At 43.7% G+C, this 19,173-nt stretch overlaps 1 protein-coding gene across 1 annotated transcript; it reads right to left on the bottom strand.

Moving 5' to 3' along the window:
- Positions 1-102: 102 nt before the first annotated feature.
- SPP1 (secreted phosphoprotein 1) lies at positions 103-4,582 on the bottom strand. Its single transcript, XM_071431431.1, has 7 exons — positions 4,483-4,582; positions 3,178-3,244; positions 3,034-3,078; positions 2,032-2,136; positions 1,836-1,880; positions 1,312-1,569; positions 103-847 (listed from the first exon to the last, which is right to left on the bottom strand). The coding sequence occupies exons 2-7, from the start codon at positions 3,229-3,231 to the stop codon at positions 338-340; spliced, it is 1,017 nt and encodes a 338-aa protein (XP_071287532.1). The 5' UTR covers positions 3,232-3,244; positions 4,483-4,582; the 3' UTR covers positions 103-337.
- Between the last annotated feature and the right edge of the window lie 14,591 nt (positions 4,583-19,173).

Genomic DNA, 19,173 nt, shown 5'->3' with positions numbered 1-19,173 from the left:
GCCATTTCACATCATTTTAAGAAGAAGTATTAAAGCTCCCCCGGCTCGGTCCAAGCCCCAGTGAATAATAATGCAGGTACAGGGTTTTGAGGTTTTATTTAATTCCATTTACAGCAAAACACCGCTCGGCAGCTCAGAGAGCAGCGTGCCCGAGAGGCGACGCTCGCCCGCCGTGTCCCACCGCCTCCGCCGGCACAGCCCAGGGGCCATGCACCGCCCCGAACCCCAAAAGTCACCACGCGAACTACATTAACAAACAGTTCCCCGAAATAAAGCTACTCCCTGCTTCCCTTAGGTAGAGATTGGAAAAGAAGGGAAATACTATTTTTATCTCCTTTTAAAGGGTGACTTCGTTACTTTCGATGCTGTGACGATCTTGAGAATCCTCGGCACTTTCCAGCGTTTGGCGGCTGATATGGTCAGAGAGCTCAGCTGACACGCGGTCCCAGCTCTCCCTGCTTTCCACACTCGGGTGGCTGTCCCCTCTCTCCCTGCTCTCCACACTCGGGTGGCTGTCCCCTCTCTCCCTGCTTTCCACACTCGGGTGGCTGTCCCCTCTCTCCCTGCTTTCCACACTCGAGAGGTTGTCCCCTCTCGTACCAGACTTGCTACTGTCTCTTTCTGCCTCGTGGCTGTCGGATTTGGGTCTGCTGTCGTTTTCCAAGCTCCGGTCATGCGGGTCGCTGTCGTGCTCGCTGCTGTCCCGCCCGTGGCTCTGGTCAGACCATACCACGACTCTGGCGTGCTTCCTCAGGGACCTGCGGGAAGCAGAATCCTCCCGGGAGACAGAGCGCTGGCTGTCTGCATCCATGTCGCTCTCATCTTCCTCAGTCGCATCATAGATGAGCTGTGTTAGAGAGCAGAATAAGAGCCGTTGTCACTCCTGAGGAGGAGGTTCATCAAGTGCTGCACTAATGCAGTCTGCTTGGACTGCAGGAATGCTCAAAGCCTGCATGATGAACCTCTGCCTGGGGATACTCTGGTGTTTTATGGAGTTACATGAACCTTTCACATGAGAAACTCTCATTTGCTCCTGGCCTCAGATTTCATGTGTGCAAGTAAATCATGACAGTGCAAACTGCAGTTTTGCACAGCTTGCATCAGCAAGCTGCACTCCTGCCCCAGTGCATTGGCAGTCATCAAGACCCCTGATCTGTGGTATCCAGAGAAAGGAAATGCATTCCTTCACTTATGCCTACTTTCCCCATATCAGTTTTCTAAACCAACCCCTATGAAACAAAATGCCATGTCCATTTCCAAGTTCACTCCCCATTTACAAGAACATGAGCACCACTGGTCAATGCTATTCACCTTTTTGGTAGCTTTGTGGAGTTTGATAGACTTCAACAGTGCAGCTTTTGCCCTCATCCTGTAGGCCACACTGTCACCTCTGCCAGCATTGTCTCCCCGGGTGAAAGGAAAAGTGGGGAACGGTTCGGTTACTGGGATGTCTGTGGGAAAAATCGTGACAACCTCTTCAGATTCATCCGTGTCATTGGAATCATTGTCATCATCATCATCATCATCATCCACATCTTCATGGCTCTTGCTTGACACATCAGGAAAGTGCTGGAAAACATTTATTACACATCAGGCAAATGAACATGGATGTGAGAGGCGCAGACTGGTACCTGTCCTATTGGCCCAGGGCATAGGCACTGTTGAGGAGCTATGTGCAGGCACTGCACTGAGTTCACCTCCCCCTGCCTGGAGCTTTGTTTTATTTCAGGAGAGATGTTACTGCAAGAACCACACTTGAGTGAGGAAAATGAGAGCTGCTCAACACTGGCTGCCCTACAGCATTCAACAGACATGCTGTCCTTCAAAACACTTACCAATTGTTCTGGGACATCCACACTTTCTTCTGAAGAGTAAAGGGTCTGAAAGCAACACAAAGCTAAATGTTAGTACACAAAGGCAGATACAGTAGAGCTGATCAGCATGTTGACTATTCTTTAAGCACTTAATCATAACTTGCAAATATTGGCATGGAATGATGCTCTGCTTTCTCTTCCAGTTAGGTGTCTGTACCTGCTGAGATGATGCCAGGTCACTCTGTGGGTGCTGCTGACTCTCCTGAGACTGAGAATTCACATAGTCATTGTGATACTTATGCAAGTGATGGCCCCTGGAGTCCTTAAAGAAAAAATAAAAAGGAGGGGTTAATCCTCAAAGGAGCAGGCAAAACTGCTGCATCCCAACCTGCTCTTTCAGGCAGATGTGGCATCTGCAGTACCTAATCCTTCTGTATGGGATGTGTCCTCAGCTGTTCATTGCAGTAGGAAGAGGACTCAGAACAAGCCATCATCCCAGATGAACATTGATAGATAGATAAGATAGAGAGACGTGCCTCTCTCACTGGCAGAGCCTGGGTAAATTCAGATCAGTTTCTCCAGCTTGTTTTTATTGAGTTGAATTTGGAGTTATATCTAACAATCATTGCTTCTTCTAATTCTTAGGCCCTCTCTGGAGGGTGATTTATCTCCCACCTCATGAAGACTCTAAACTAAATGCAGTAGTTGGCTCTCAGAGCCAAGAATTGATTTTACAAGGGTAACAGCTAGCAATGGGGAATGGATCAAAGAGCTGTATAACAAGACTAAATGCAGTTCACTTACATCACTCAAAAAAATAAATAGGATATTGGATTAAGGTACTCCTCCAACACCAAATATTGACATCTGATCCACAGTAATGAATATGGGTTATAGTAATTTTGCCATACTGCAGTCCCTTTCTCTTTTTAATTAACAGCTAACACATTTTTCATTAAGAAAAAAGACTTCCAGTGCTGGTCTGGAGATAGAATAATGAAAGTCCACAACAGACACATGATACAGGAAAAAGTCTGTGGACATCAGTGGCTCTCTGCTTTAAAACTAGCTCATAACAGCCAGGTAAGGACATGTTCTGCAAGCATCTACAATCATAGAACAAGTACCAGAAAATGTGTTTTGGAGGAAAACAAACAAAGAAACAAAAATCAAAAAGTACTTATCAAAGAAAATTAACAGAAAGATAAAATGACCTTACATATTTTTCCTTGGCAGAAATGGCATGCTGCTTGGATTGAATCACCTTGAAGGGAGAAAAGAGAAAAAACATTTATCAGTGTTTCTCGCTGATGTGCAAAGGAAATAATGCAAGTGCTGGGGATAGTGTTTGTGATTTACTCACTGGCCATGCAGCTGTGATGCTGATAAGGCATAAACACAGAACTACCACCTTCATTGTGATATTTTACCTAGAAAATATTTTGGAACAGTAAGTCAATAAAGTAAAATACCACAAAAACACTATAGGCTTTTCCTTTATCTTTGTATACTTAACTATGCTAAGACCAGGTCCCTGCTATGGATTCCACTTGCCCATGCTAATTTTATTTCTTCTATCCTCCATCACCACCTCCCACCCACCTTGTAATGATTTAGCAACTCAAAAAGCCACAAGAATTTTGAAACTGAATGCTAAAAAGAGCTGAGCAGTGGTGAGAAAAACCACACTGAAAAGGTGAACTGACTCCTGTTGTCTACTGACTTGCATAGACAAAGGAAAAGATCTGTGAAAAACTGTTATAAATACCAGCTTTGGTTTATCTTCATTCATTTAACACAATTGTTTTGAAAAAGAGGCAGGTTAAGACAAGCAATTTGTATTGTCTTGTCAGCTATTTTGAAATTAGGTTTTAGGGTTATTAACTTGAGTTGCTGAGTAAAGTCAGTTTACATGAACATAAACTGCTTTTTGGATAGATCTACATTTCCCCGTCCAGAAGTTAGAACAAAATTACCTGTGTTTCCAAACAAGAGATTAGGTGAAATAGCTGCTCCCACAGCAATTTAATAAATAACTGATTCCTGCTGAAATTAGGAGAGCTGCAGTAAACTTCAGTGCTTACTGACCAGTTCCAAGAATAAGGAAAATTGCTGAGAATTCAAACCAATTTACTGATGAACAAGAGTCATTCAGAATTTTGGTAAATCACAGCAGAAAAGAAAGCTGCTTGGGACATTTAAATGCATTAGTAAGGCTGGCCCTGAGACAGGACACTCTAATAGAGGTATTGCAATTTCAGGTTTCACAGAGAAGTGTATCCCATTCACTGTCCCATCAATCAGGATTGTGCAGCACAAACCATGAGCCTGTCAGGAGAGACAAGGACACTGGCAGGCAGTGATTACAGGAGGGAGAAAGCTTTCTGTGTTCAAGCACTAGCCCTGAGTTTCTGGTGCATGATTCAGTGGCAGGGTTTTCAGTAACCTTCTCCCAACATCTATCAGTACACAAATTTAAAATCGTGATTATGTGCAATACCTGGCATTGCTAAACAACCTTGCTCCTATAAAAGCACACCTTTTTCCACAGAGAAATATCAAACATCCCTGCCCAGTGAAGCAGTTTTCAAAGATCTGCTCGGTGTTTCCTAGGCTAAAGCTGCAGATGGACTGGGACATGTCAGGTAAAAAAGAAATAAAAAATTACCTTTTTTGGTGCTGAAGGAGTCAGCCACAACAAGAGCACTCACAAGGGATCCCAGCAGCAGCTCCAGACAGTTGGCTCCCAGCAGCTCTGCCTTTCTCCCCTCGTCCCCTGCTGCCTGACATCTCTGAGCTCTGGGAATTTAAACTCTGTCCCAAGCACAGCCACCAATCCCCGTGTGGCGGAAAAAGATGAGGTCATGAGGCTTGTGGCCACTGTCCTGCCCACGTTCTCCTACACTTCCTCCTTGGCTTTGTGGCTTTTGAAGCAAACAAAAACCATTCTAAGGTTGAAACATTACTTATGAGCGAGATCATTAACCAGCAGGTCTGTTGAATGCACAGTGTTTGTTTGGTATCGTGTAGGAGGGCTTCAGGGCATGCCTGTTCTACTTCTGTAGAAAGCCCAGCTTTCCAGAAATCTTTTCTACCCTGTTCTGTAGGGGGTAGGAATATCTAATGTGTGCTGGAAGAAATAAATCTGAACATAAAATTCACCAAAGATGTGTTAATGTTTCCACAGAATTGTAGACTTTCTGTCCAGGACATGCATGGTGCTACAGGAATTGCAAAGATGTTGCAGAATATGGCCTGTTGCATTTTTTGGTCTATCTGGATAAAAAAAAAAAAATTCAAAAATTAATACTACTAGTTGTCTCAGTAGGCATTCTGCATCCAGCAACTTTGTAAAGTTTGTAAAGATGTACAAGAGCTCTTATTAAAGATTGGTGCATCCTTATGAGGAATTATGAGGAATTCTTACTCCTTTTCTGTTCATTTGTATTCCTTCTGGCTCCTTTCTCAGGTGGTTTGGTCAAGTCATCTGCTACAGCTGTCTCATGCACCAAATCCATTTCAGAACCCTTTTCAGGGACCATTTACCAGATATTTTTCAATTAAAAAAAAAAAGGAAGATAAAAAAGCACAGATATAGCTCCAGCATGAGGAGTACCATGATTGGCATTGGGAAGCAAAGGACATCATGGGATGAAATTCCATGCCTGCTATGGAGCAGTGCATCAGCCCTGATGATGGGTGACAAATCAATTTGTGGCCTCCCTTGGATGTCCATAACTTTGGACTGATTCTGCATCAGCTGGGATGTGCTGGAGGACTCTCAGACCCTCTTCCGTGTGGTGTTTCTTTAAAAGAACAATGAGGAGTCATTCAAACACAGAAAAACGTTCCAAACAGCCCTCTTAGAAGGCAGAATATTTGTAACTGTTTCAAGGTGGTTATTTTGCTTCTCATTTGTGACACCCCACTGATGTTTGCTGCATCTTTAGCCAAGCAGGCAAGAAAGACCTGTTTGTAGCAGCTCCTGTTACCAGTTATCCTGTGCTTGCTGACACTTCTGGGGTATGCTTAAAGACATCAGGAGTGACATACCCATGCTTAGCTCAGCACCTCCCAGTTACATCATCACACAGGCTTAGCTGATTATATTTTTGAGTTGAGATCAGCAACAGCTGGAAATTCAACTTAGCATACTTAAGAGAGTGTTCTAATATCCCAGTGGGAGAACTGGATAAAAACATAGTAATAGTATATCATTAGTTGTTCTGACTGTAAGGATCCACCTGAGCGAGGACCATCCTAGCTTTTATTTTTGAAGCTATATGACCATTGTCATATCATAACTCAGAAAAGTCTTTTCAACCAATAAAGCCTTCAGCAACTAGGATTTCAGCATCAAGATCTTATGCAAATTTAGACAGATCTACCATCTCCCATTATATCTGCAGCTCAGTGCTGCTGAAAACTAGTTTGCTGAAGGCCTTGAATGCAGATACAGGACTCCAGCTGGAAGCGGGTGCTCTTTGGAAATGTTGATTTAAGCATCAGGTGGTAACCAATACTTAGTTACTAAGACAGTTTCAAAAGGCCACTGCTGTTGACTCCAGGGAACCCCAAGCCAGGGCCTTAGGTAGCCAAGTACATTTCATCCCAAACACCAGTCCTGACCATCAGCAAAAACCTACTTTGATCTGACAGAGCAAAAATGGAGACAGAGTGAAGCCAGTGGCTCACACCACTGCATGTGGGACTGGATGTACTGTGTCCTGCTCTCCTGTCCACACCCTGAATTAAATTTTAAGCCTGAAAAACCCACTTTCCCTACAAGCCTTTCATCAAGAGACACAGAACTGAAAAACAACATTATGCTCAAAGATCCTCTAGAGCTGCTGTCTGGCCAAAACCAACACTTGCAATCTGCGTAATGGCGTATTACTGTGTATCAGACCATCAGGAAAATACATATTATGTAAACAACCTGTTTCACCAAGTTCAGCAGCACTCATCAGTTGTGCTGATGGAGCCATTAGAAACAGAGCCTTCCTGCAGTTTGTTACAGACATTCCTGTACAGGTCATTTATTACTGTGGCACCTCAAGGCAAATGTTTTGCAAGAACCTGGAACCCTTGTCTCCCAGCAGAGTCTCTGTGTGACCCCCAGGGAGCTGTTTCTGGCAAACAACTGGTATTTCCAGTGTGCTGGGAGATGACAGCGTTTTTGGGTATGTTGCCAAACATACTATACAATCCACTACATGGTAGATTTTGTAAGAGCTAAGGAGCAGCAGGAATGTTTTGCAGTAATCCAGAAGCAGGATAAGAAGCCATGGCTATTACTAAATGTCTTCATTTTATGCAAGATTAGCCTGTACAGAGCTATAGTAAATTTAGCACTTGTCTCATGCCTATCATTATGTGGTTATTCCTCCTGTAAATCATCTAGCTGAGAAATCCTTTGCCTTGGTAGTATTTGTGCTTCTTTTTGTCTCAAAGATAAGGAACAAGCAGGGAAGGAAGCAGGGAGCTTTCACCATTTTCACTTCCCACATTAAAATCCTTAGTTCTGGAGAGAACTCTTGTCTGCTGGTGGCACAGCAGAAGCAGCTTGCTTGAATTTGTACAGGTGGGAGGGTATGTGATTCTGGCTTTCAAGATCTGTCAGGGTCTGCGGAACCTGAGCATGACTCTGGCTGTAATTTGTGCATGACATTTTCTACTTGTCTGTCCTGTCGAACAAAGTTTTTGACCACAATTCCTTCCATCCTGGGCTATATTGGTAACATGTGGTTAGGCTGTCATTTTGTGTTGTCAAGAAGCTGTATCAGTGCCTCCTTGTGCAACCTCCAACACCTACTTAAGATCCTGAACTAGGACATCAGTGTGATGCCCAGCATCACCTCTGGCTGGCTTGGAAAATCCCAGCCTCCCTGCAGTGACCTGTAGTGATCAGTCAGCTTTCAAGACAACTGGCTTTTGTTGAATTTTGTTCATCAAAAAACAAGTCTGGAGGTGAACATGAACAAAGACTAGATGGCAAAGACTAAGGCTGGAAGAGAGAGGCTATTTTCTTTGGTAACATTAAGAATGCTATCAAGTACTGTTTTGCAATTAGAATATCTCCAAGAAAAGCAGACTTAGTAAAGATAGGTTTCTGTGAAAGACAGATGAAAAGCAATATTGCTACCATAAAATGCTCTTTGGAAACTCAGTGTATTAACCAATATACCTCCCAAAGCCATTACATTTTCTTATTAAAACCTTCAAAAATGAGGAAAAGCTTACATATAGCAGTGGGTAGACTTAAAACAAAGCCTTCTGCCTCTTAAATAGACTACATAGACCATCACAGTGTTTGTGTCTGGGCCCAGGAGAATATTTGGTATGCAGAAGAGATATGGATATCAGATCTATTTGATAAAGAAATTGCAACAGAGATTTTCTCCTTACATGTGTGAGCAGGGCACCCCGATAACACATGCTTTGCAGCACAGCTGTATCTCTTTTCCTTTGTACCACTTGGAGCAATTAAAGAAGTCACTTTCCCAGAGTCAGCCCTACCGGTTCCTTGAGGAGTTGCAGAACTAGGCACAACACCGAACCAGAGCTAGAGTAGGTGATAAATTGGGACAGACTTTCTGGGAAACAACCCCACAATAGGCTGACAGCATACTAGAAAGTGCAAGTGTCTGACAGATTGCAGTTTTTTGGTCTGTCCTTATCTCCCTCTACTCAAAGAGAGGCCACTCATTTGTCTCTGGCTTCTGGGGCTAGTCACTATCTATTCCTATTTTCAAATGGCTTTTTAGAAACAGCTTTGGAAAGTGAAGAAAAAAATTAATATTTGAGAAACTGCCATGCAGCTGTATCTCACAAATCTGGAGGTTAGTCAACCTCAGTCAGATCCCACCTTTCAGAGAGGCAAGTGGATGCTCCTGAAACAGCATAAATACAGTCAAGCTGTCTAGAACTTGCTAAAATGAAGCCCCACTGATGGCCCCTCCCTTGACTTTTACAGCCAATTAGGAAAAAATTCCAGATTTTTTTCCCCATTGAAATTCATGTACTTTAATACTCAAGTCATTGTAGCAGCAGAAATTAAACCAGCACAGAAACATTTTGTTATTTTCAGATCATCAGAGTTACCAGTGTGAAGAGCTAAACACCAGCTTTTCAGTGCTGGGTTTGTGGCTGTGCTTCAGCTCTGAATTGACAGGAGAAGAAATGCATTTGTTTCAACTGGAAAATAACAAACACAATAATAGTCTGAAGTACTCATAGAATCAAGAATGACCAATGAAAGAATTTATGTGTACACCATGTTTTCATAACTGTACATTTCTTAATGTATGTAACCCTCAAAAAACAATTTTTTGAGAACAGGAGGATGAGACCTTCTCATCTCAGGATGAGAAGGAGCTGAGCTCTGAAGCCTGAGCACTGCTGCAGAGATAATGCTCCAGGATGAAGAAAAGCATGTGAGGTGAGGTGTGTGTGCTTAAATCCCATATAAGCTCATAAAACAGCAACCATCGGATTGCCAGCTCAGGGCTCACAGTTTGAGTGCCGAGAGGAATTTGATAGTAGGAAACAGTAGGAAAAAGAAGATTGCTTCTCAGAGAAATATTGGAAAAACTTTGTGACAAGTTGTTTCCCTCTCTCTGCCTTGCTCAGTTCCCTATTTCTGATCCTACTGCAAAATTTTCTCCTCCTACTGAGAAAGGACCCTAATGGAAAAAGCTGAATATGCAGAGTGGATATGGAAAGAACAGCATCCTCTCACTCTGCATTGTGAAACTTGGAAAGTCACAAGATGCCTGTTCTCCCAAGTGCTGGGAGTTTTGGCAGGTCACAACAGGAAAGATTCTGCACACCGCACCCCTCCAGTTGTAGCTCCATGAAGCTCTGCTGGCAAAACAGAGAGAACCCTTTGCTGCAAGAAACAGAGTGGATCACAGCACAGCTGGACAGAGAAGAGGTAGACAGGGAGATGATGGGCCAACTCTTCCATATGCTGCTCTGTGCATAACTGAGATGAGCGTGACAGAGTCCTGACTGCATCCCGGGAATCCTTATCACATGGCAGCCTTGATTTTGCATTCCACATTTACCATGTTGAGCTCATATCATGTTTCCATACACAGCCACACAAGGATCACAGCACAAGCAGCTGAGTCCAAAAAAGCTTGCTACCAATCCCAGAGACCAACCTTTCGCAAGACACACTTTCTGAGTGGCTCCTGGAAGAGGCCAGTGCAAAACAGATAATTTGGAGAGGTGCCGGGTGTTGCACAACCCAGGATTCCACCCTGCATATCTGTGGTTATCTGTACACAAGGCATCTTTTCTGCAGAAGGTCTGGAGCATGTGCTGCTTGCATGTTGTGACCCTGTCAATAAACCTGACCTCAGATACTGGCTTGGCTACATATCAGAAACCTGTCAGATTTCACACGGCTTCAGCTTCTGCTGCGAGCAGTTTTCTTAACTCTCAGCCCAGGGCCACTGTGGTCTGAGGTGGGACGGGTGCAGAACTGAGTCAGTGTGAAAGCAAACATGTCCCAGGCACTGCGCCCCAGGGTGTGGGGGCCCTGTGGTGGAGTGGGAGGAAAAACCCATCTGTGGGCCTGGTGAAGGGAAATTAAAGAGTTGGGGACTGGGCTTAGGGAGGAAGTTGTTTGGCCAAGAAGCTGATTTGTTTTTGTGGGGGAACCAAAAATCAGCAGGCCGGGGTCAAGGCCTCTCCCGTCTCGACTGAATCATGGAGACATTCCCGCAGCTTGCTCGAGCCTGGAGGTGATAAGGCTATTTTCCCACAAAGCCTATGCAGGCAGGAGCTCTGCAGGAGCTATCTTCTCCACTGCAGCAATGAATCATTTTGGCTCTGGCTTGGAAAGCCAGAACATGTTCTGCATGTCAGTACTCTTCTTTGAATTAGTATTGGTGAGGCCACCACCTCTTGTACAATAAGCAATAGAAGTGCCAATAGAGAAATCACTCAGACGCAGCAATTTCTCCTCATGTTCTACATACTACATTTTTTTAAACTTGAAAGAGTTTTTAATAAAATTTGAAGTAATAACTCATACCTGACAGGTGTTACCATCAGCAAATCAAAGGAGATGCTTTCTTAAATCTGTAATTTTTCAAGAAAATAGGACAAATTGATAGACTAAATAGATACAAGTGTCTGAGACTGAATAGTTCAGATGTCTGGGAAAGAGGTTTCTTTTCATTAAGCACAGAAGCACAAATACATTTGGCAAATCCCTGCTCTCCCTCCTTGCTTACCAGCTCTCTTTGGAAGGGAGCTGCTATTTTGGAAATACACAGTTGAGAGATAATCACATCCAGATTTAGGAAATAACATTTTGCACATAATTCATACTGGCTACCTAGACAGATTGTTGGTTGAGTGTGTAGCTATAAATTTGGCAGAATAAATGGCAAACTGTGGTTGGCGTATGGAGGCAAAGCAGGATGCAAACTACAGCTATACATTAACTAGAGGAAAGAGAAGTCTAAGAAACTGAGTTAAGCAGCAGGATCTGAATCAAACAATAAGAAGGGGCAGCTGACAGGGAAAGTTACTTTTCAGGAGGATATGCAGCATCAGAGCTCTTTGCATTAGGAAGAACATTACCAGTCAATAAATAACACTGCTATTTTCTTCACTGAGTTGTTTGTCACAAAGAAGTCAAATGACTTCTCCTCACCCATGGAAAATGTGAACACAGTGGATGACAGGCAATTTTGGGAAGCAACATCCATTCTGTCTGGAGAAACTTGATCTGCTGCACCCAGAATAACTGCTGTTGAAACACAGACTAGATCTCATCTCAGCAATTGATTAGGCAAAAGGAGAAAGCTCAACTGCTGGTTGCAGCTGAGTTGGTCTCACCTCAGACAGCAGGGCAGCAACAGGGTAGTGACACGTGGGCTGTGCCAGGCTGGAGAACACAGATCTCAGGGTGCAGGTTGTCAGTAGACAACTCTGTGCCCTCTGCAGAGCTGAAAAGCATTTTTTATGCACCCAGCTCCTGAAGGGAGCACTATAGGAACTCTGGTCTCTGTACCTTCATTGGCATCACATCCCACAGGAGTCTGCCACATCCCTGACACATTCTACCTCTGCTCTACCCTAAAAGTGCAGGCAAGGGCATATCACACAGCTACATTATCCAGGCTCCCTAAACCCTGCCACTGAAAAATCAACAGCAAAGGAGAGTGCTGGATCACAGAAACTCCCAGTGAGATTATTCCTAGTCTTCTGATTCGGGCTTAAGTAAAGACAGGAAGAGGAAGGCTTAATTTCAACAAATGTTCATGGTCATAGAGGTCTCTTTTCCTCTCCTCCAGGCAAAGAAGCCAGGCTGAGACACTGAATTTGTATATATACCTCCCAATACCTACTGGAATTTGTAGATATACCTTCCAGTCTTTCAGGTCAGCAGATTCATTCTTTCTACCTATTTTTTACGTAGCTGCTCTCCTGAGAGAGAGAGCAGTGTGACAGTCCCATTGGACATAGATTTTTACAAGAGGAAAGGCAGGACCAAGTCTCATAGCAAGAGCAATAGAAGATGGATTGTCCAGGGAATATTATCCATTACTCTCTTTTGGGCAGTGCCAGCAGTGTCATTGCTGGGGTGTAACACTGCTGCTTCACAGGCAAGTTACAAGGCACCCTCAGTGGCTTGTTTGGGGTCTTAAGATGGTAGGAATAATGTAGATTTTCCAATAATAAGTAAAAAACAGTAGCATCTAAATAATTAGGAATGCAAACTACCACAGCAAGATTTGGTTTTTTGCAAGTAGCCTTTCATTCATCTTCATGTCTACCATATCTGACCTTCCCACACTGATGTTATAGCATGCGACTTTGATAATTTTCAGCAAAAATAACATTAAGTGTGGCTCTGGTCTTGCAAAGCTGCTGTATGGACACAAGCTTTCTGTTAGAGATCAAAGCTTTCTGTTAGAGATCAAGCTCTCTGTTAGAGATCAAATAGTTATCAGGTCCTGTTATTGAGTAGACTATTAAATATACTGTTTTTAAAGCCAGGCCACTCTAAACCTTGATGTAAAAATAATTTGCTCATTTTTTATCATCTCCTAGCTGGCTACTGTTAACAAATGAGATGAGGCATAGATGCCTAAGAGATACTAAAAGCCCACTCTGAACTCCAGTTGTACTAGCATTTCTCTTAACACATTGATTTCCCATCTTTATAACCATGGATATCAAGGAAAAATACAGAGACAAAATAGAAAACAAGCAAACAAAAAATAAACCCAGCCAAGTAATTGCATTCATTGGCTGTAGGTTTTAAATATCTTTCTCCAGCAGGAAGTCTTCTCCATAGACTCCAGTGAAGAGCAGCTCTGTTTGCACATACACAGACTACACGTTGGAGGCAGAGAAAGACAGAGGCTCTTTTAATTACATGGGCTACACAGATGCTGCAAATTGAACCTTTAGACAGCAGGGCTGCTCCCCTTTCACAAAGATAAGGCCTACTGACAAATTAGCCTGTCAGCTCCTTCCCTGCTTAGCAATTAAAGGGGGCATAGGCAAGCCTATGGTCTCCCTTGTTCCATATTCAAACAGCTGCAGGAACTGTCCAGGTGTCCAGGTCAGTACCCAGGAGATCTTTCCTGGAAAGCCAACAACTCTCCCAGGCCTGAACTGGTAATAGAGACAGAGTAGAAAACTATCAACTACCACAGTGTACAGGTGATACAAACCAGAGGATGAGACTCTGTGGATTTTAAAAGCTTAAATAGGTGATCTTTTAGTCTGACCCCCCTGCACACATCAGACTGAAGGACAAACTTCGCATACTACTGAGCTTATCAGCTTGCATTTGCCCAAATGTAGTTATTCCTCCTGCACTGGAGATGTTCTGTTGTTAAAGCTACTCTCCATACACTCATGCTGATGAGCACTAGCTATACCACCCAGCTGTAACTCTAAGAATTAAATTATGCACAGGCCTTCGGATTTCCCCTTGTTTTTTGTGGCCAGAGAAGAGATTAGATTATTCAGGCCATTTACACAATTCAGCCACATATAAACACAGCAGATTGGCTCACAATTATCAGTTCTATTCCAGCCCCTGGTATTCACAAGTTATATTCTGATTTTAACGGAGATAAGCCTGATGGCAATGCTGGTGAGGTTTTGCCAGCATCCTTATTCTCACAGCTGGGAAAGCCTCCCCAGAGCACTGGCTTCTCACCTTGCTCCAGTTTCAGATTTTACTGCCCAAGAAGTCTGTTTCACTGTACGGCAAACCTATCAGTGACTTATAGGGAAACAGGAGCTTCCCCAGCTCCCTTAGGCTGCATGCACACCTCCTGAGATCTCCTGGCTTTTTGGAAATAATATTTCTTCTCCCAGTGATCAACTCTGAAAAACAGCAGGATGTCAAATTACCTGAAGCACTGATGCAAAATGAATTGGAAGCACATGGGTATTAAAAATATTTAGAAATTACAATATTTCTCCACATCTTTCTTAATGCAATACAATGTACTCTCATTGCTCTTTCTTCTGCAAAAGCTTTTCTCGACTTCCTAAGAGCGCCTTGTCTTCATGCAGGGCCTGTGCCCAGCAGGAGCAATTCTTGTGCAGGTTTTCCTGCTCTTACTCTCCAGAAAATCTTGTTGATGGCACAGGCCCTACTGTAATAATCAGCAAGGTGGAAATTGGGCTCTCCAATGAAAACAGCTATTGGTTTATTTGTTTGGGTTTTTATTTCGACATAGTAATCTCTCTGCAGGCGCTCTAGGAAAGCACAAGAGGAATGTTTCTTCTGCGAAATGTAATTAACATAGTTTTCTTCCTGTTGCAAAATATAATTGCAAATATAAACTGACACACAAGAATGAGGTTATTTTGGGTGATGGTTTTGTGCAGCAAAATACTGTGACGAGTTTGGTTTGTCAAACAGAAGACAGGGCAGATGTCTCTTTCCTTTCCTGTTTAAGCCAGTGGTCTGGGAAGGGCTGCCATAACCTATAATGATGGTCAGCTCATGCAAAGAAACTTGCTTCCCTCAGTCTATAAATGCAGTTTTCTGAAGGCTGAACATATGCCAGAATATGCACATGCTTTGTGATTCTGTGGTGACACGGCAAACCCTGGTCTGATTTCAAGTTGTGTTAAACCTTACATAAAAATGCCTAGTTCTGACAAACCTGCTGCCTTTCAATACCTGAGGGGAGCCTACAAGAAATCTGGAGACCAACTCTACAAGGGTATAGGGCAAGGGGGAATGGCTTTAAACTGACAGAGGGCAGATTTAAATAGGCTGTTAGGAAGAAATTCTTTACTGTAAGGGTGGTGAGGCACTGGCATAGATTGACCAGAGAAACTGCGGAAGCCCCATTCCTGCAAGTGTTTAAGGCCAGGTTGAAGGGGGCTCTGAGAAACCTGGTTTAGTGGAATGTGTCCCTGCACATGGCAGGAGGATTGAAATTAGATTGCCTTCAAGGAGCCTTCCAACCCAAACTATTCTATGATTCTGTATACTTTCTCACACATAACTCACACAAGGGTGTGGAATATCCTTTCAAAGTCAAAGAAATGAGCCAGACTTTCCACTGAAAAAGCATTTCCTAAGAACCTGACCAAACATGGGATCATCTTCACATTTCACTGTGTGTTTGCACTTGCTCTTCAGGTGGCAAAGCACTTAAACTTGTACACAGCTGAGCCCCAAGAGCTGTTGAGAGCAATGGAGTGTGGCACAGTGGGACTGGATGGCTGCAGCCTAGGGAAGCGGTGGTGAGTCACCTCCTGCCTGGAGGTCACTTTATCCAGATGGGCAATTCCCTGCAACGTGTCCCCACATGCAAAACATGTAATCCAAGACGGAAACAGGGGACTGAAATAACAAATGGTTTACTTTCCCCTGCTCTCCACACCAGGTCAATCATTAAACATAAGTGAGAAATTACATTCCATCAACACAAACCCTCACTAGTAGAAGTAGGCATTTGCGTAGTGAATTTGTTTGGATGTGGGCTCTACAGTCATTACTATATATCTTTTTTGAGCCAGTGTACCTTAAAAAAACATCAGCCACTTTCTCTCTTATCTTCTTTAGTCACTACAGGAATATACAAGTGTCCTCCATCCATAGGACAAGATACTGCAGCACAAGTGGCCTGGCTGAATAAATCACTGGGGAAAAACAGGCAACAAATTTGCACCCTGAGGAACTGCAGACCAGTCAGTCTGCCACGGTGCCTGGAAAGATCCTGGAGCACCTCCTCCTAGAAACTGTGCTAAAGAACATGGAAAACAAGGAGGTGATTAGTGACAGCAAATGTGGCTTCACTAAGGGCAAATCATGCCTGACAGATTTGGTGGCCTTCCACAACAGGATTACAGTGTTGATGGATAAAGGAAGAGCGACTGAAATCATCTATCTGGACTTGTTCAAAGCATTTGACACTGTCCTGCACAATGTCCTTGTTTCTAAACTGGAGAGGTGTGGTTTTGATGGCTAGATCACCCAGTGGATAAAGAAGTGACTGGATGGCAGCATGCAAAGTTACAATCAACAGCTCATTGTCCACCTGGATACCAGTGATGAGTGGTGTCCCTCAGGGGTCAGTTTGGACAGGCATTGTTTAACACTTTTGTGGCACACATGGACAATAGGATTGAGTACAGAGTCAGCAAGATTGATGACACCACAAAGCTGTGTGGTGCAATAGGCACACTGGAGGGAAAGGATGCCATTCAGAGGGACCTGGACAGACTTGAAATGTGGAATCTTATTAAGCTCTACAAGGCCAAGTGCAAAGTCTGCATCCATAGCAGTGTGGCCAGGTCAGGAAAGGGGATTCTGTCCCTCCACTTCACTCTGCTGAGATCCCACCTGGAGTGTTCCATCCAGCCCTGGGATGCCCAACATGAGATGGACATGGAATTTTAGGAGGGAGTCCAGAGGAGGTCACAAAGATGATCAGAGTACTGGAGCACCTCTCCTGTGAAGACAGGCTGGGAGAGATGGTGTTGTTTAGGATGGAGAAGACTTGACTCCAGAGAAACCTTATAGCACCTTCCAGTATCTAAAGGGGGCTGCAGGAGAGCTGGAGAAAGACATTTTACTAGAGGACATAAAGAACAAGAGGGAAATGGCTTTAAACTGACAGAGGACAGGTTTAGATTAGATATTAGTTAAAAATTGTCTACAGTAAAGGTAATGAGACACTGGAGCAGGTTGATCAGAGAAACTTTGGAATCCCCATCTAATTGTACAAGACCAGGCTGTATGAGGCTCTGAGCAACCTGGTCTAGTGAAATGTCCCTGCCCCTGGCAGAGGGTTGGAACAAGATGGTCTTTCATGTCCCTTTCCACCCAAACCATTCTGTGATTCTGAGTTAGAAGGCTTTAGGAGCACACATGACTAAGCACAAGTGGTATATACACACAGCATATACTTTTAAAATTAATTTTCTAGATATCAGAAGATAGTTGGTTATCTACCAGAAGGTTCAGAAGGGGAGTTGGAAAGATGACTAAATATTTTGATTCCCAGGTAATTGCACAAAGGCCACTTCACAAATCCTGAAGATCTTCTTGAATCAAATTCCTGCTAAAAACCAGGAATCCAAAAACTGTCGCCAGTGTTTCACAGTATTTTGGCCTATTCAGTCTGATGACTTGCTCTGTCACATACAGAGAACATAATGAACATAACATTCACAGCTACAGCTCATCAAGGATTTCCCAGACTTCTGACCCTTCCAGCAAGCTTTTAGAGCCCAATTACTCTTCTGGCTCTGTCTGTCAAACCTATGAGAGGATTCATCTATTAAAACCCAGGACCATGGTGGCCTGGGTGGTCCTTGTCTGGGCGGGTGGATAATGCAGGCAAGCAGGTGCAAAGGAGGGTGACGATGCCAGGCACAGCTTGGATTTAGCATTCATCTGATACTGACAGTGGTCACTGGGACTGCCACAGGCTCACAGTCATACAAAGTTCTCCTCATAGCCTGTCATGGGGTACAGAAAGGCTTCTTAAGGAAAAACAAGCAGGAAAAGACACAGAAAATTTGTCAGGCCAATCACTGAGGGGAGGTGGTTTAAGCAAAGCATTCTGTGCATTGTGTGCAATGGTTCTTCCTCATGCACCCCCATCCACAGGCTCTGTTGGCTTATAGCTTCTTGCAGATGCCCATCTCTCAGACCAAACACCTGCAGGCTTTGGAGAATCAGCCTGACTCTCAGAAGGAGCTGAGGTTCGAATTTCCTCTTGTTTCAAACAGAAGGAAATGCACACGAATTCTGAGCAACTTGAGAGGTGTGACAGACTGCTTTGTTTCAGTACCATGTAAAACTTTTAAACTGGAATTTTCCAGCAGCACTCCAGTGCCAGACTAATGATTTATGAATCACATTCTGCCTGTCACATCAGCAAGGTGTGATCCCTGCAGCAAGGGACTGAGCTCTTTGTTGCTCACTGAAATGAGAGCAGGGTCCAGCCTGAGCAGTGCTCTACTTGTAAAAAAGAGGGGGTGAAACTTACACCAGTCACCAGACGACATCTCTCCAGTTCAAGCTTTGCCTTTCTGGGGGCCTTTAGTGACAGCTTTACATTGCAAGACAGAACAGCCCCAAGTAAAAGTATTTCTCAGGCACACACACATGGAATATCCAACAGTGTCAGAAGAACACAAGTAGCTATCAGTAAGTGCTTTTATATGAACTGAATTGAATTATATCAGCATTTTGCTAGAAACTATACTGGAAACTAATTCCTGTATGGTTTCTGCAAGAAGGGGAGGCAAACAGAGCAAGCCATGCCACATATCTTGACAAAACCTCTCCTTTGTGCCTGGCATGCTGACACATCAGTGGCCCTTGCAGCAGGCTCTGGAAATACAAATCCTAAGTGCAGAAAGAGTAAGAAACATCACCACCATTGCCCTTCTGATACAAGTCACACCAAGGGATTGGTTAGTGGAAGTGGAGGATTAAAGAGAAAGCAAACAAGATAAATACATGTTTTTTGCCAGCTGATTCTCATCTTCTGGAGAGCACATCACAGTAGATGTTCACACTAGTTCTAGACTATCACCCATACACAGTCAGCTGTCCCACACTGAGTTGTTTACAACCTTGGGGCTTTATCTGCTCTTGAAAATGTTAGCTTTTGACCTGTGCCCTCATATTTCTTATATCTCTGAGCCCTTAAAAACCTTTCTATGGTCCTCATGGCTATTGGAATTCTTCTGCAAACCCTGAGAAGCAGAATAGCTGTTTTGAAAACAGTCACAGCAAGTCCATGCCAAAGCCCTGCACAGCTCTGCCTCCTGAGCCCAGCAGCCCTAGGAAGGGGTCCACTTCCTTTCCCCTTCCCCTCTACAGTGCCCTGGATAA

The sequence above is a fragment of the Agelaius tricolor genome, unplaced genomic scaffold, assembly GCF_023055355.1.
Source record: "Agelaius tricolor isolate 1412-34295 unplaced genomic scaffold, bAgeTri1.0.p SCAF_8, whole genome shotgun sequence".
NCBI lineage: Eukaryota > Metazoa > Chordata > Aves > Passeriformes > Icteridae > Agelaius > Agelaius tricolor.
This window is presented reverse-complemented; position numbering and strand designations above follow the sequence as displayed.

Excerpts from the sequence above, each read along its gene's own strand:
- SPP1 (XM_071431431.1), bottom strand. The coding sequence starts at position 3,231 with ATGAAGGTGGTAGTTCTGTGTTTATGCCTTATCAGCATCACAGCTGCA. Across the intron at positions 2,137-3,033 it reads TTTCTGCCAAGGAAAAATAT|GACTCCAGGGGCCATCACTT; the intron begins GTAAGGTCATTT and ends TTTTTCTTTAAG. Across the intron at positions 1,881-2,031 it reads ACCTGGCATCATCTCAGCAG|ACCCTTTACTCTTCAGAAGA; the intron begins GTACAGACACCT and ends TGTTGCTTTCAG.